Raw genomic sequence first — 18,850 nt, forward strand, 5'->3', positions numbered from 1 at the left:
GTGAAAAATTACAAATATGTAAAGAGGATGGTAAACACTAGATAGAAGGAGTGAATATAAAATATACGTCCATGAAAATATACTCAAAGATATAAAGAGAATAATGCATTGCCATAAACAGTGTTCATCCAGGTTGGTCTACAACTTATTTTAACTCAAACACATTTTATTTGGTTTTTGTTTTTTTTTTTCATCTGTGGTTTGTTTGTTTGTTTTTAATCCAAAATAACAGGCAATAGTTCCTATTGTCCTGTTATTATCTAATTGCAAATTTAGAAAACAGGTGTACTTAAATTGGTAAAGTGATTACTGGGTCATTCTTCAATGCTAGATTTCATTCTAATGTAAAGCCCCTGTGATGAATGGAGACTGTTTTAGCATGTATATTAACACATTTTGGATACAGAAGTCTTTCTATTCTAATTTTTTTGTTTTTGTTTGTTATTTACACTAAAAAAATGGATACATTGGAAAAGGGGCAATGTTGTCACACATAGCTTTCCAGGCTCTGCTTCCACAAAGGCTATACCCCATTTTTGCTGTTAAAAGCCCTGTGAATTGAGAGAAAAATATGTTCATATATCCCATGGATTGGTGCGTGTATGCTTACTTGTAAGTAGTTGTGAACAATTTTGGTTGGGATGGCATCTGTTCAAATTACACCCGACCATTTTTGTTTGTGTAGTAAGTGGGGATATTTTAAAGAGTAGAAGCCTGAGGGTGTGTTTTTATACGAGGTGAAGTGTCGTTCCTCACGAGCAAGATTTCATTGTGATTTTAACAGTGTTTGCCGGAGAGTGTGTCCGAATATTACATTTCGCCAACAAGGAATTATACAGTTGTAGGTGTTAAGTGCACTATTCACTGCATGTCGCACACACGTGTATTAATGTTGAAGTGAGCATGATGCTATTGTGTAATATTGTGATGTGTTGCTGCAGGTAACAGGTATATATGTTATATACACCCTACAGTCAATGGCTGTGAAGGCTTTAGTGTGGCCAATTTGGAGATGGGCAATGACTATACATCAAACCGATGTAGGGAAAAAAATAAAAATAATGTTCAAAGTGTTTTTTTTTTTTATATGTTGAATGTAGATATCAAATTTTATGTAATGATCTGTCCATCTTTTTGTTATTTCCTTATCTTGTCATATGAACACGTTTGCCCGAACCTGTGCTTGCAATGTGAGTTTTTGATGCCTCCCTCTTTTGACTGGGCTAACTACGGAATTTCGCCATTTTCTAATGAGAATAGACTGAAATATAGTCTAGTTATCACGACACTCATATACCTTGAAGCGGAAATACGATACCAGCTAATAGTCAGAATCGTGCCGGTGAACGTCCAGTCGTAGAGGTGTTTGTACTGGAAGTTAGCACGTGCATGTGATATATAAATTTGACTGTGAACTTACATTCAGTGGCTGATCACCGATTATTGTGTGCATATTTGTATATAATTATATAATCATGTCAAATTTGATCTAGTATGTCTCTTTTTTCTTCTTTTCTACATCCTGTGTTACTACTTTCACATAGTGCCACATTTACAGACCTCTCATGTTCATGGAATTATTCACACCAATACCCGATATTTTCCCCTCAAATTCCACTGATTATCATCATCTTTTTTACTTTTGTTTTCTCCAGCAATGAAACAAATTCCATTATGTTTAGTGAATCGTATTTGTCCAGAAAATTTTGTTACAATTTAGTCTTCTGTAATGGAAATCTTCAGGGACCTCGCTTGTCCTTGTGTTAAACTCATTATCAATGTTTCGTACCCCCTTTTTTTTAATGCATTTTTTTGTTTGTTGTAGTGGGTTATTTTTCTCCCTTATGTGGTTGTGTGTGTGTTTGTGTGTGTGTGTGTCCTTGCCTGATCCCCTTTGTGTAATTTTTTTCTAAGATGAAATCCCATTTTGTACTCTTGTTTTCATGCCTATGATTTATTATTGATGATGTGAATCTAGCAATCTCTGTGTTCTGTTTTTTAAATAAACATCTCTAAAGTATATGATATGGAAAAAAAAAAAAGGTAACAGACTCTAGCATTTTATCTTTGTGTTGGTACATGTGTGCCAGTTATACATTTTGGTTGAGCGGGACATGTGTGGTGAAACATTCATACCAGTGTGAATGGAAAATACATTTTAGTCATGTACAGTTGTGAAAGACACACACAGACACACACACCATCACACACACACACACACACACACACACACATGTAATAAGCATCCACACTCAAGAACATGTACGTTTTCTTCTCCTAGTGAATGTGTCTACCTGCCACACTCAAATGAAGAATTTGTTTGTAAAAACCGATAAGTCCATATTTGAAGATTTTGAAGTACGGTCTCGTCATAAAGTACAAAATAATACCTTTTGAATGATATATTGGTCACTACATATAAAGGTATATTTTTGAAGTTATGGCCAAAAGAAGCACAAATTTTCTTATCATTCTCTTTGTTTTTCTTGACCTTTAATCGCAAATATCTCTATTTGGCAAATATGGACTTATCGGTTTTTGCAAACAAACTCTTCAAATATTCTCTTATTGTTGCGAGTGACATAGTAAGTCAAACCTGCCTCCATTACACATCACAACTAGAAAAGCACTCGGAAAACACTGATCTCTGCCAAGCCAGCAACTCACTTCCACCCTTACACGCATGCCATTTTGTTGCAAAGCCTTTTGTTCATTGCATGGCGCCTTGCCCGTGTAGAGCGCGCATGTAAACCTCCAGTACGTGCAGCGTGAACCCAAAGTTTGTTGACTTGATATGCTAAAAAGATGAAAAATCCTTCAAAAATTCTGGATCACTATCAAAATTAAATGAGGTGTTCCTTGTGTCAATACCGACCTTTTATGCAAGTTTCATTTAAATCCGTATACAACTTTTTGAGTTATTTTGCAAACAGACAAACCAACTCCGATGGTCACTTAATCTCCTCCTTCCTTGCCTACTTGTCGTAGGTATTTATGATATATGAGAAAATGACTTACTCTTGCACCTGTGATGGCAGTAAATTGGTTTGAGTAACAATTCAATGTTACCATTACAATCAGAATGTCACGGTCTTTGTTTTCAGTGGGCCATAACATGGTTGCCAAACTAGGTTCAACTATGATACATTGTAACACCACAAGTACCGATACATGAAGCAGGGCTGCCAACACTGGAAACTAGTTGAGAGTGAGACTCCCATAGGCCAATGCTATAATTTAGGAGTCAAAATGAGTGAGATCAATAGAAATGCATGCAAATGAAATAAAGTTTACGAGTGAGAAAGGCACCAAAATGCGCGAGTCTCGCGCTCAATGCATGAGAGTTGGCAGCCCTGCATGAAGTGTTAATATTAGGACATGTGGGTATTCATCGTAACTTTGTCTAATGACAGTGTTTAAGGTGATGATAATGATACAGATGAAGATGATGATGATGATGGTGATGTTGATGATGGTGGTGGTGATGGTGATGGGACTGGTGATGATGATGACGATGATGATGGTGATATAATAGAGATGATGATGATGACGATGATGACGATGATGTATGGTGATGGTGATGATGATGATGATGACGACAATGATGATGATGGTGATGGTGATGATGGTGATGTTGATGATGTAGACGATGATGATGATAAAAATGAGGATAATGGTGAAATTGATATGTGGTAGTGATGATAAATAAAGTTTTCTCGCAACTAAGGCAGCCTAACTCAATGGGTGACTGATTATTGATTATCTATATATCAATTAACCCACATGTAGAATATGAACTTAGTTTTGTTTGTTTGTTTTTTAAGGGAGAAGATACACAGGGATGCCAGTTACAATGAAAGAGAGGGTCTGAAATACATCTACATGATCTAAGCTGCTTTGTACAGAGCCTGAAGAGCCTGAACTTTGATACTACCAGTGTCTAAATTCAGGCTTTTTGTCTGAAAACTGGCATCCCTAGATACAGTTCCTTAAGAAAGAAAGCTTTTACATGCTTTGATAATAAACCACACTGATCCTAGACATTCACATAAACACACTTAAAGACACGTACAGCAAGCAAAGACTAGCCAGGGAGTAAGAAAACATTGTGTATTTCCAAGTCTTCCGCTCCTGGTGAAAAGATTACCGAATTTTTGACATCTGGGCACGTGATGACCACTTATCGAATAAAATCCCCACGCTTATTTGTAAAAACCCATTGGAAGCTAGTAACTCTTGAAAGGACTTGGTACCGACTGCCGTGACTAAAAGTTTTATTCTGGTTGCGGTAGATCAACACGGAGCGCCTTGACTCAAGGCTAAACACATAACAGAATCTAGTGTGTTGTGCAATCATGGCGGTTCGGCGAGCAGACGTGGTGGTTTTGGGAGGCGGAATATCGGGTCTTGCGTCTGCATTCTACCTAACTTCACCGCATAATACTGGAGCGTCTGATAGGCAAGAGGGACACAAGAAGGTGAGACTAATCGGTAATGGCATAAATGTCTTTGCAATACAATAAAAGAGTCCGTGTCAGCACCAAGCGCCTTAGCGGCAGCGTACGATGGCTTGCAATATTCTTCCCCCGGAGTTTCGGCGATGTGAAGAAGCAATTTCCGTGCTGTGTGACCACGACCGTGTGTGCGTGCAGCAAGAACGGTTACAGCTCGTTATTCCGAAGGTTCGTTATTCCGAAGGCTCTTTAATCCGAAGATTCGTCATTCCGAAGGTTCATTTTTCCTAATTTCATTTTCGGATTAACGAATCTTCGGAATAAGGAACCTTCGGAATAACGCCACAAATGTTCAGATAAACGAACCCTTTTTCATTTTCGGATAAACGAACTTCTAGGTATTGACCGATTCGGGTTCGTTGAGGGCAGCAGACATTTCATGGCACTGGGCGCAGCCATAGTATTAGTGGGTGTCTCAGCCGACCCCCCCCCCCCCCCCCCTGCTCTCCCCCACCCCGGGCAACATGTTTATCACGCACTTGTAACAAAGGTTCGCGCACTAAGCAGGCATTCGCGCACTCAGTACGAGACGCCCATTGGCTAAAGCAGTTTTTCATTCTGCGCGCGTGCTAATGTAGGGAGAGAGGTGGGGAATGGGAAGGGAGGGTCGGCTGAGACACCGAGTAATGGCGCTGCCCATGCCAAAAATACACATAGCGCGTCACAGAATCGGTCAATAGGGAATTTGTGTGTTTCGGATTAACGACCCTTCGGAATAACGACCCTTCGGAATAGCGAACCTTCAGAATAACGAACAGCGCCCGCAAGAACGATGGTCACCCCAGGTACCAGGGCTCCTTGTTTGAATGTGGCTGCATAAGTTTTGATAGACATTGTTGTCTTATGCAGGTCATTCATACCAGAATCTGAGACTAAACATGAAATTTACATGTATACTCCACTGCACTGCACTGTACCAGCGTACATATATGACCGCGCGCGAAGTTATCTTGCAACCAATTGCAAACATAGCTCTGAAAATGAACACCAATCTGAATTTTGAAGATCCACTCATAAGTCTTATGCTTTTTCAGCATCTTCTGCAGCTGATGTTCACATGCTTTTGTCTCAAAGTGTTAGTGTTACATGTCAATGAGTACTATTATGATAAATCATTTCAGACTGATTCAGAATATGTATGAGCAGTGCTGTTAACTTTTCAGGTGGTAATATTTTTATCTTCTTGAATTGTGAAAATTTTTGTGATACCTAGGTGCTATCATTGTTTGATTCCCCAGATTGTACTTTTGGAAGGAAGTCCACGCATTGGAGGATGGATTCACTCACACTTGACTCCAGAGGGAGCTGTTCATGAAAGAGGAACACGCAGTATCCGTCCAGCTGGCATCGTGGGAAAGAACACCCTTGATTTGGTAATGAATGCCAATGTGTTCTACCAACTTGATCCTTGGTAGAGATAGTTCAATTGTTGATAGCTAAGATGATCTTGAATGTCCTGTCAAACATATTATGTGGCTGTGCCCCCCCCCCCCCCCCACCATATTTATGTGATGGGGCAAATGAATATTTCAAAGATAGAGGCAAGCTGCTCAACAAGCTCGTCATTTTTGCTTAAAATTCACACTTTTGCGATCACAAATATGCACTGATGTGATACTCTTGCCTTTTGGATGCTTGGAGAATCTTATGTGGTGAGAACTTTATACTTTTATTGAGATTTTTTGCACACTCTTGCCAACTTCTACTTAGTAATCTGACTGCACATTTTGGATTGTGGACAAGCAGCAGTCCCATACACTCATCTTCATGTGGTCTAACTGGATTGTTCAGCTATAAGACCTGTGTTGCCTTATCTTGCCCCACTCATCCCATTGAAATTGCCTCTACTTGCTCCGCTGATTCTATTGAAGTTGCCTCACTGGACTGTGTATTGTTCTTGCCACCTGGGTTTACTTCTTCACGACACAATGGCTGGTACCCAGACAACAAAGAACCTCATTAAGGAGATCCTCCAGGATGATGAGGTGCTGAAGGTCATGAAAGAAGCTGTGATGCAAGCACTTGACTCCAAATTCCAGGAGCTCTTCACTAGACTGGAGGAACAGGCTGGGCAGATACTTGATCTTCAGCATAAAGTAGACTCTTCAGAGCGAGATCTTGCCACACTCAAAGCTAATGCTGAAAAGGATCGCCACCTGATTGCAAAACTGCAATCTGACCTGAACAACCAGGAGCAGTACTCCCGCAGAAACTGTCTGCGCATTTTTGGTGTCCCGGAAGCTGACAAGGAAAATACAGATGACGTTGTCTGTCGGATCGCCAACCAGAACCTCGGAGTGGAGCTACGACGAGACGACATTGATCGCAGTCACCGCGTTCAACGACGATCTCCACCACCAGTCGGATCATCCAAGCCGAGAGCGATAATTGCGAAGATGACATCATACCGACTTCGCCAACGCCTGCTCACGAACAGAAAGAAACTCAAAGGCACCGGCCTGAGCATCTGTGAAGACTTGACCGACCCCAATCGATCTCTCCTCCATGATGCCTTTCTTGCCAGTAGAACACAGAACAGCAAAGTTGTCTCTGCTTGGTCACAAGATGGTAGAATCATCGTCGCAGTGAGGACATCAGACGGGAAGACAATGCGGAGACAAATTCACAGCAAAGCCGATCTGACCAGGTTGTAGTACGTGCAATGTTGATCCTCATAAACATGGCATCTTCATTTTAACTTTGGTTTTGTGCAATTAGAATAATGACATTAGTTCTCATCCTAACTTTTAACTAATCGTTTCTGAAAAATGACAACCCTCCAAGCATCATTTTATCTCCAATTGGTATATTACTCCTTTTCTTGTGTATTTCAGTTTGTTATATTCACTGTATATGTTTGTATATTTGTATTTTGTGTGCAATAGTGTGTAATGTCATGTAAGCGTAGATTTCTAGGATGTCTTGATGATGTAGACTTTGATACTCTTAATGAATATTTATCACCACCTGAATCTGAAGTAAATAATGAGTCATTTCAAACAAATTGTACACCTGAGGAGTTTAATGATTTTATAGAAAATAAATATTCGAATGATGATTTGAGTAAATATTTGTCTTGTATTCATATTAATGTGAGAAGCTTGTGTCATAATTTTGATGATTTATCACTTTTTTTATCTTCTTTGTCCATGCAAACTAAAATTGTTGGCATCAGTGAGACATGAATAAATGATAATTCCCCTTTATCATTGTGCAATATGAATGGTTATGAGTTTATTGGTAACAGCCGCAAAACAAAACGCGGAGGAGGTGTTGGATTATATGTACACAAAGACATATCTTTTAGTCGCCGTTGTGACCTTGATACCAATACTGATTTTTTAGAAAGTATTTTTATAGAAATAACAAATTGCAATTCCTCTATTCTAATTTGTGTTGTATATCATAGACCACCCAATAAGTCAGTTAAAGACTTTTGTGAGTCTTTGAATGATATTTTAGATATTTTAAAGAAAGAAAAGAAATTTTTTTATTTGATGGGAGATTTTAATATTGATTTGCTTAAAGTAGGGCATGTGCAATATGTAAATGAATTTGTGGAATTGTTGTTACTGAATTCTATGCTACCTTTGATTCGTCATCCTACACGTGTATCTGACTCTTCCGCTTCATTACTTGACAATATTTTCACCAATGATTCTTGCCAAATCCAGTCCGGAGTTATTCTTACTGATATATCAGATCATTTTCCTGTTTATTGTATTTGTAAAAGTGTCATTTCATTGGTAAAAAGAGACCAAAGACAAGTAAAGAGGGATTTAAATGAAAATAATATCATATATTTTTTACGGTCATTGGAATCCATGTCATGGGTATGTGATAGAAATGATGGTAATATTAGCTTTGATAACTTTTTTGATTCAGTCACTGACAAATATAATGAATCATTTCCATTAATTTCAAATTGTAAACACAGGAAAAATGATAATGTATGGTGTACAAAAGATATTCGTAGATTGATAAGGAAGAAATGCAAAATGTATAAATTGTATAAGAAGAATCCGACTGATTATCGTAAAGCTCTTTATAAGAAATATCGAAATAAAGTTACTAATATGGTGAAATTAGCCAAAAAGAAATATTATGAGAAAAAGCTAGCTGACAGTAGTGGCAATAGTAAAAAGACATGGGATGTGATAAACACTGCCTTGGGGAAAAAGTGTAATTCGAAAACAATCATTAAATCTATTAAGTGTAACAGTGAAACAGTAGTAGATAGCAAAGAGATTTGTAATTTGTTGAATACATTTTTTGTCAATATTGGTAATGATATTAACTCTTCTTTTGATGATTCATATGAGTATGATTATCTCCAATATGTTAAAAAGGTTGAGTCAACCGCATTTTTTAAACCAATTACTTGTAAAGAAATAATTGATATTGTAAACAATTTTAAGAAAGATGTAAGTGCTGGATATGACAATATTGATGTTCGAATTGTTAAAAGAGCTATTCATTTGTTATGTAAACCCCTATGTGCAATATTTAATCAGTGTATGGAATCTGGTATTTTTCCAGATAGATTGAAGATAGCCAGAGTTGTACATGTACCAATCCTAAAGAGTGGTTCCTCTGATGTAATGACAAACTATCGACCAATATCAGTGTTATCTGTTTTTTCCAAGGTTTTTGAAAAATGTATTTCCAATAGGCTTGTTGAATTTCTTACGAAGTGCAATATCATTAAGAAAAATCAATATGGATTTAGACCGGGGCACTCCACATCTTCTGCTTTGATTGATTTTATTCATAAGGTGATCTGTGCAATAGATAGTGGGAAAATTTTACTTGGCTTATTTTTAGACCTCAGCAAAGCATTTGACACACTTGATCATAATATTCTTTTAGCTAAGTTAAGTGCGTATGGATTTCGTGGAGTCACTTTAAACCTTTTGAAAAGTTATTTGAGCAATCATAAACAGTTTGTGTCCATTGATAATAATATATCAGATTACAAAAACGTAAGATGTGGAGTGCCCCAGGGATCGATCCTCGGGCCTATTTTATTTCTTTTGTATATAAATGATTTACCCAATGTTTCTAATATTCTACAATATATTTTATTTGCAGACGATACAAGTATATTTCTGTCTCATGATAATATTGATTCTCTGCAAGAGGTTTTTAATAAGGAATTGCAATATGTTACAAATTGGCTGCGAGTGAACAAATTATTAATCAATATATCAAAAACTAATATTATGATATTTACAAAGAAAAAAATTAACACTGACAGTGTATTTATTAACATGTGTGGTTGTCAAATTATGCAGACATCTTCAGTGAAATTCCTTGGAGTTCATGTAGATAATAAATTGAATTGGTCGAATCATATTAATTTTGTTTGTAATAAATTATCAAAAAATATTGGTGTAATGTATAAACTTAGTTTTCTCCCAAAGTCTGTTTTAAAGTCAATCTATAATGCTATAATTTTACCTCATTTGTATTATGGAATAACTGTTTGGGGCAATGCTCACGAATGTTACATTCAAAGACTTTTAATGCTTCAAAAACGTGCAATACGAATCATTTCCCATGCCACTTTTCTTGCCCATACCCAGCCACTTTTTTTATCCCTGAAGATATTGCAGTTGAATGATATGTACAAATATCTAGCTGGCATTTTTATGTATTTGTGTAAAAATCGTTTATTACCAAAAGACTCTCTTAGATTTGTTCACTTTTAATAATCAAATTCATAATTATAGCACGCGATCCGCGAATGATTTTCACCTACCTCTATCCCGTACTTCTTTTTATCAACGATCTATCATTTACATTGGTCCTACCCTGTGGAATTCTCTCCCCTGTGCAATTCGTAATGCTAACTCTTTGAATACATTTAAATCTGGTTACAAAAAAATTATCTTTTATAATTATAGCCAAATTCATTGAGGTCAAGAGTATAATCTTTTATTCTTTATGATTCAAGACATCTCGTATTTTGTTGTCATTGTGTGCTTTGTTTTGTCTTGTCTTGTCTTGTCCTGTTCCTACATTTTACTTCAATTGAACACACTATAGATAAATGTAATTGAAATTGAATGAATGATTTTAGGTCAGCTAAAAATAAGGGACATTTCCTTTCTGGCTGCTACCTTCCATAGCATATCTGTTAAACCTATTCATATATGTGTTATTGTCAATCTATTTCTGTTGTTTTTTTTTTTCCTTTTCACTGTATGATATGTTCGTAGTCGTATCCGAATATTGATGTATGCATTGTTTTTTAATATGTTCCATGCTTTGGTGAAATAAAGAAACAAATGAAAAGTAATCTGACCCTTTAAAGTGCTACTGAGATTCATTGATGGATATGCTTCTCAGACTCAATGGTGAATACAATATGTGCCATTAAACACACACACACACACACACACATACACACATAGGAGAATGATGAATGGCACAAGTTTTAGTTTTGACAAATATTCATGATACTGCCAAACCAGAATTTATGGCATGAAACTTTCCAGAACCTTCATGGTCGATATGAGATGCACGACATATATGTGCGCCACTAAAATTGCATTGTTTGGGAGCGCAGTTGTAATCGTATTTGAATATGTGCTAGGCTTAACTGTTACAGCAGCGGTACAAGTCAATGTACTTGTTCACTGAACAGCACCATATACTGGCATTCAATGCATCAATGTGTGAACAAAAACTCTTTTCGTGTATTTTGCTTTCACAAATCCCCTTTGTGAATTCACGAAAGTTTCATGCATGAGAGAGAATTTCTGGTCTTGCAGGAGCCATGAAATCTGCACTCCAGTGAGTCCAACTCAAGTGCTAGATTGTAATGTAGTGCTTTCAAGCCTGGGTTTATCATGCACACATTTTACACAGACAAAGACAAAAAAAAAAAGTAAAACAGGAAATGAAAAACTAAGACATGATCACTGCATTATTTCGTGTTCAAGTCCACACACTTCATGTGCACCATTTTCACATGTTGTCTTTGGGAGCATTCCCTTTCAACTACCATTTGACTAGTCTTTTCTCTGATGTTGCTGTTGGCTCTGCAGGTGTCAGCGATTGGTATAGAAGACCAGGTGGTTCCGGTTACGAGGAGTCACCCAGCCACCCAAAACCGCTTCATCTACACCCCCGGAGGGCTGCATCGCCTCCCCTCATCCCTGGGGGGCTTGGTGAGGCGGCAGACACCATTCTCTCAGTCTCTGGCCGCCCGCCTGGCGAGGGAGCCCTTCGCCCAGCGTTGCCACGAGGATGACGAGACTATCCATGACTTCTTCTCACGCAGATTGGGCAGAGAGGTGAGACCGCAGTGGGGATGATAGGAAGAGTTGTGTTCAAAACTTCTCTATCGCTGAAGTATCAGATCTGAATGCCATAGAAATATTTCTTGTCTGTACTAAAGAATCTGCTGAAATATTTACTAATGGCAGACTTTTTTATCAAGGTTTCGAATGCTCATATACTATGTACATGTGACTCCCATTATAGCAGTCTTTGGGACTAGCAGTTTTCCATTGATATACAAAAATCATAATTTTGTAATAACCAAACAAATAATGGATGTTATAATGGAAAAAAATCAGATCTTAATATCAAAGAAATATTTCTTGTCTACCAAAAAATCTGCTGAAATGTTTACTAATAGTAGACTTTTATCAATGTTTGGAGAGCTTATATACTTTCACTGGTGACTCCCAACAGAGTCCTTGCGACTGGTAGTTTTTCATTATGTCATAATTTTGTCATAACCAAAGAATTAATGGATTTAAAGATTATCATTTGGGATCTGAATTTTCACTTTGTTGTGCAGAAATGTCTTTATAAAACAGTGTATGTTACAATGGGAGTGCACTGTATTAAACACAGAGAAAGGAATGTTCGACATTACTTCAACTTTTTCTTAAAAGGATATACAGATCGAGGGGCCTTTGGAGAGTGTCTCTTCAACTCTGTGCACACATGCTCCAGGTTGCTGTTATGCAATGATTGCTTTGTATGTGATGAAATCAACTGTTACATCAGAGAATGACCAATCCTATCATAATCTTGACAGTAGATGGACTAGGTCAAGACAGAGCAATGCCCTAAAAGTCAGTGGCGCCTGGTTAGTTGTCAGTCAATGCCCAGCAAAAATTGGTTAAAAACTTGCCACCTGAATGCCTAGGAGACTGATTTTGGGGATTGTGACCGTAGCCTGATAGAGAGAGGTGTTGATGTGGATGTCTGATGTTGATAATCTTCAAAATTTCTTAATCGATCAATCACTTTTTTTAACCCGTCGAGGACGAGTCCCGAGGATACGTGGGCAAGTGTCTATGAGAAATGCGTGTTGTAGCAAAATCAGTCCGTCCTCGGCGGCTATAAGGATTGTTGTATAAAAATAAGTTGGAAATTCTCTTATATATCCGTATAATGTTCTTGTGATGACTTCTCATGTTGCCTGTAGGTGGCCGAATTTTTGGCAGATCCGTTCTGTCGGGGGATATTTGCGGGCGACTCCAGGGAGCTCAGCATGAAGGCATGCTTCCCCGCACTTTTTGACGCGGAGCGAAAATACGGTTCAATCATTCTTGGCAGCATGCGCAGTAAACCAGGTAAGTAGTATCATTTTGTGTGCGATGTTGTTTCTCCATTATAGAAGACCTATCCAGACTTTATTGTGCGGTTTTAATATTAAATAAATCTGTTTGGGAATGAAATGCAATATTCTTGCATGCCTTTTCATTTATTTATAAAACTTATTGAATGCATGATATACAAGTGTAGACAGAATTCAACATACTCTCATATTTCTAGCAAAATGAAAGGGTACTTGACTGTTATACTGTAAAACAAGGAATTTTCGCGTGCATTTTAATTTCGCGAATTTCGCGAGCGCCAAAATTCGCGAAATTAAAATGCACGCGAAAGTTTTTGTCTACACTACATTCATTGAACGCCAGTGGCAATTCGCGAAAATTTCATGCCACGAAAAAGGCTGTCGGCTCCAATTCGCGAAAATTTCATGCTGCGAATATATCATGTTTTACAGTACCTCTTTTAGAAATCAAGGAGAACAATGTCACCCTTAGCACGAGTCAGTAACAAGTTTAGAGAAAATGTACTTTTCATAGAAGATAGAAGTTTGTGGAATTCTCTTTTGTATTCTTTTTATGTTCTTGTCCTCCAGTAATGTCACAAACTGTAGCAGTCTTCTCATCCAGCAATAGCAGCACTAAAATTTAAAAGATTCATCACTTGTGAACGGAGTGTCTGATTTTCTTTAAACTTTCACTGATGTGTTCTTTCAATATTGATGCATACACTCGATCCACACATACATGTATATTTCGTATCAGGGCAATTACCCCCTGGCTAAATACTGGTTAGTGATGAGGATAGAGTAAAGATTAGGGTTAGGGTTAGGGTTAGGGTAAGGGTTAGGGTTAGGATTAGGTTCAGGATTAGGATTAGGATTAGGGTTAAGTCGGGAGAAGGGTCCAGGGTAATTGCCCTAGACCTGTATATTTGGGTGAAATTTGTCCTTTAAAAATGATATGAATAGAATCACAAGTCAAAGTTTGTCTCTTTGGACCTCAGAAAAAGTTCCAGATGTTGGGAAGACCAGATTGGCACAGCGGGCCGCAGAGGAGAAGTGGGCCAGCTGGACCTTAACCAATGGGCTCCAAACGCTGCCAAATAAGCTCTCTGATTGGCTCATCCAGCAAGGGGTTGAAGTTCACAGTTCTACTCCATGTGTCAAGGTGGAGTTTGGTCATAGAGATGAAGGAGATTTGTCCCGGCAGGTGAGAGAAAGTGTAGTCTTCTGTTTGGATGATGTCAGAACAGAGTTGCCAATTTGTGTATCTTTGCAATATTTAGTGATTTTTTTTTTTTAAGCCTGTCAGAATACAGTTTAGAAATGGAGAATATTTTTTTATGATGAAAATTATGCAGAGCATGAATTGTATACAATTTTCCCATTTTAGGGCCGAATGTGTGTATGTGTGTGTGTGTTTTTTTTTTTTTTTTTTTTTTTTTGCATTTGCATTTGCATTTGCAGAGTGTGGCATCTCTGTCTTAGTTAGTGCTGTATCTAGTTCTTTGATAACAATGAGGGAGAATATCAGCCGTCGACCATCGTACATGTGTGTACATTGAGAAATGTATAACTATTTGTAAACTTTCAATATCAAGTAAAGACTGTAAGGTTATTGATAAAGTGTTTCTGTCCCTCCTCAAGATTGACATTAGAAATTCAAGTTGGTTAAATGCGGCAGATTATCAAATTTTCTCCCCCATCCTTCACCACCCTTGCAGGTTGCCAGGGTTACAACAGAGGATTGGGTGTGGGAAGCTGAGCATGTCATTTGTTCGACGTCGTCACAAGGTATCGAGTTATGTTTGCAATACCTTCTTTTTGGGGGATTCTTTGTGAACATTACTCTCTCTGTATAAGTACCAAAAAAAAAGGTGCCTGTTAAAGACCAATTCAAGATCTTGCAAAATGTGGTTTAGAATTACAGTGGTATGAGCTGATCCAACTCATCAACTAAAATGTACAGTGCGCTCGCATTATAACAAAGAGCATGGTTATAACGAAATTCCAGTTACAACGTAGTAAAAATTCAGGTCCCAACATTATCTGCTCTATGTTTTTTATTGTTTATTCATTTGGTTATGACAAAATTTCAATATCAAGAAAGAAAAGTGCCAGTCCTGAGGACGACATTATTGCTGGAGTTCATTGTAATCAACAGTGGCTGTACAATCTTATATACTTTTACGATGACTTGGAAACCTGTATCATCTTGAGTATGAACATACCTCAAATGTCTACTTGTACTAAATGTCAACTTACATATATGCTTGTGATAGCCATATAGACCTCTTTTTCAGCATTGCTTAAATAAAAACAGGTGCTTAATGCGCTGGACAAAGCACCTTCAGTGTTTGGCATGTATGTGCTGGATGCTCAAGAGTTCCCTTCAAGGATTAAACCTTTCTGTGCTAGGATTTCAGGGACAGTGTTTTCAACATTATAGTGTTTTCTGTGCCAATCTGCACTCAAAGCATGCAAAGGGTTAAGTAATCTTATACCCTATCAGCGTTTTACTAAACATATGTAAAGCATCATAATAATGCTACATGCATCATGGCTTAAATTGAGCATTGTTGTGAATGCAGGGGTTTCCATCCATAGCTCTGTTGGTAAGAGGACCGGTCTGGCAATCCAGAGGTCTTGCGTTTAAATCCAGATGGAATCTCATTTTCTTTGCTCATTTTTCACTTATTTTTTATATCTTTTTGGTCAGTTTCTCTTTGGTGTGCAGTTATGATTTAAATTCCTATGAATTTATTATGTGCAAAGATGCTTCATGATTCTTCTTGTAACCATCTCTAGTCACCCAGGCCTTGCTGCCGGCTGAACACAGCCGTCTGTCCGACCTCCTCTCTGCCATCACCAGCTGTGCCGTGGCTGTGGTCAACCTGGAGTTCGATGACCTCGAGCTGCCGGTCAACGGCTTCGGCTACCTGGTCCCGTCCTCCGTGCCTTCCAAGGTCCTGGGCGTTGTCTTCGACTCCTGCGCATTCCCTGAGCTCGACCGCAGGAAAGACCCCACGACAAAACTAACGGTGAGTTAACCCATTAATAAATGAACCACCCGAAACCATCCACCTTGACCCATTGAAGACGAGTCCAATGGTAAATAGGTGTTGTAGGAAAATCGGCCCGTCCTCAATGGGTTAATACTCACTAAAACGCCCGAAACAGTCTGTCTGCTTTTTTTGTAGTTTTGTGTTTTACTATTTGTATTGTTTTCATATAGATATTATAATTATAACATAATTTTAAAGAGGTCAAAGGTCATCAAAAGTACAATGTATGTCAGAATTGCTTCTGTGACACAGTACCATTCTCTTGGTAAAATTTTCATAGGCTTTCAAATAAACATAACTTATGATAGAAAAAAATAAACATCCAGTGAGTTATTTTACATGATTTACAAAGTTGTCGAAATGAGAGTGATATTGATGTACCTTCTAGGGAACAATAGACCATTATTTATGGAATCTTCAGTTGCTAAAGGGTTGATTGCAGCGAGAACTAAATGACATTACTCTTTGGTGGAATTAGATTTCAACAATAATTTTAGAAATATTTTCCCCAAGCCACTCCAATCAGATATACTGAAAGCATTCCAATACCTGCTCAGGGTTGGATCCAGGAATTCTGTAAAGAGGGGGGGGGGGGGGGGGGGGGGGGGGCAACTAATATTTCTGGTGCCACTTCCGGGTTTCGTTTCATTTTTTTATTCTTTTATATATTTTTTTTTTGTAACTGGAATTTTGTTATTAAATGTCCATAATGGGAGTGCCCCGTACAATTAAATTCTAGCTATATTGAAATCTATGTGCATGTGCGCTTACCAAATGCTGTGTTTTATAGACGAGTACCGCTTGTTTCACCAGGACTATGCCCAAGGTTTACAGACATGTCGTCGCTTGGGCGACAAGACCTTGTATCTACAAAATGTCAAAAAAGAAAAAAAATGGCAGCCAAAGCACTGTATCCAATGAGATAGACATTCCTTTGACATGCCATTTTGGCCCTTTTTTTTTTTTTTTAGGTAAGACAGCTAGGATTTGGACAGGACATCAGTTAACTGATTATCTGACCATCAATCCAAAAAAGTCAATGTCACCAAAATTTCAGGTACAACCTGAAGGTCTTGTCACCCCAGTGACAATATGACATGTGAATTAGTGCTATGCAAGGAAAGCACTTAAAGAGAAGTGACATGCCTATCCCCAACTCATCCCATGCCTCAACACAAAGAAAAAAATAAATAAATAAGAAATAAAAATATTTTCACACAGTGCATGATGGGAGGAGCTTGGTTCAACGAACTCTTTGGTGACCCCAACCATTCCGATCTGGATGACCTTTTGCACTCTGCCCTGGAGGCTATTAAGAACCAGATGGGCATCAACCAGCAACCAGCCTATGCAAAGGTCAACATTTTGCACGACTGCATCCCGCACTACAAGCTGGGACACACAAAGCTTGTAGGTGAGTATTTTAGACTTTTATTAGCCTTCAAAGGAAAACCCTCTTTTTTTAGCATGGGAGAAAACTAAATTCAAGCTGAAGGAAATGCATCTCCAAGGGAAACCAAACCCAAAGAGCAATGTGGATTGAGTGAAAGCAGCAACATTTGGAGAACACATCAGTGAAAGTTTGAGGAAAATTTGACAATCGATCGAAAAGTTGTGAATTTTTAAAGTTTTGGTGTTGGAACTGCTTGATGAGGAGACTACTAGAGGCCATAACGTATGTGTGGACAACAATATTAAGAAAATATGAAGGGAATGCAATAAAAATTCATTTTTCATGAAAATTACACATTTCATCAACTTGCTACTAGGGAGCTTTAGATTTTAGATGCGCGGACGTTCAAAGGAAAAAAACATGTTCTGAGCGTGCGCAGAAGCGCGCGTAAAGTCAATCTATTTTTAGCTTGCGTCGCCTGAGTTTTTCACTACGCGCACTGGGCTATTTTTACGTCCGCACAGTTTGCGACGTAGAGAGCTTCTTCATGCACTGATCATATGGGGGCGCGATTTTATTTTTTATACGTTTGTCTCAGCGTAATCTAAAGCTACTTTTCCACACGACGCGGGGAGAGGAGAACGTCCAGCGCACTCGTCGTCTCAAATGTCCGCGCGTCAAAATCTAAAGCTCCCTACTGACAATGATAGGGGTAGCAGCTATTCCCCTGTTCTTTGAAAGCCGTTGATCAAATTCTCTTTCATCATGCTAGAAAGAATTTTTGTGGAATTCCCTTTATATCTTCTTTTTTAACTACTACATGTACTTCCTTTGGCTTCAACATTGTGCATGTGGCATTGTACAGCATGCTCTATCCAGTATGTATGTAATATCAATGGATACAGTTCCACTTGTGACATAACTTACATTGTTTTTGTTTTGTTGTTGCTGTTAACTCAGACGACATCCAATCATACATCAAGGACCATCGGTTACCTCTGACCCTAGTGGGGGCGTCCTACCGTGGGGTCAGCGTCAATGACTGTATAATGCAGGCGAGGCAAGCGGTTCAAGCCCTGGACACATGAGGGAATGTAGAAAGAAGTGGACCACTTGAATAACATTGATCTGTGGAACCTTGACATACTTCCTGAGGATGTGTTGACTGTAGCAAACCAGTGGCTTGCCTGTCTTGGCAGATTCTAACTTAGGCCAAAGAAATTTAGAGAACCAACTACAAACTGGTATATGCTCTAAGCATATGTTATGTACCTGTTTTTTGTCAAATAGAAAGAAATAT

General features: G+C 38.3%; 1 protein-coding gene across 1 annotated transcript; it reads left to right on the forward strand.

Moving 5' to 3' along the window:
• Nucleotides 1–4,355: 4,355 nt before the first annotated feature.
• LOC139719608 (protoporphyrinogen oxidase-like) lies at nucleotides 4,356–18,756 on the forward strand. The gene is made up of 9 exons (XM_071631016.1): nucleotides 4,356–4,478; nucleotides 5,753–5,887; nucleotides 11,567–11,815; nucleotides 12,964–13,111; nucleotides 14,097–14,302; nucleotides 14,817–14,886; nucleotides 15,901–16,133; nucleotides 17,379–17,571; nucleotides 18,511–18,756. The coding sequence occupies exons 1-9, from the start codon at nucleotides 4,356–4,358 to the stop codon at nucleotides 18,636–18,638; spliced, it is 1,485 nt and encodes a 494-aa protein (XP_071487117.1). The 3' UTR covers nucleotides 18,639–18,756.
• The last annotated feature ends 94 nt before the right edge of the window (nucleotides 18,757–18,850 follow it).

This window comes from Diadema antillarum, unplaced genomic scaffold (genome assembly GCF_040938485.1).
Source record: "Diadema antillarum isolate AM-2024a unplaced genomic scaffold, OU_Dant_1.0 scf00000112, whole genome shotgun sequence".
NCBI lineage: Eukaryota > Metazoa > Echinodermata > Echinoidea > Diadematoida > Diadematidae > Diadema > Diadema antillarum.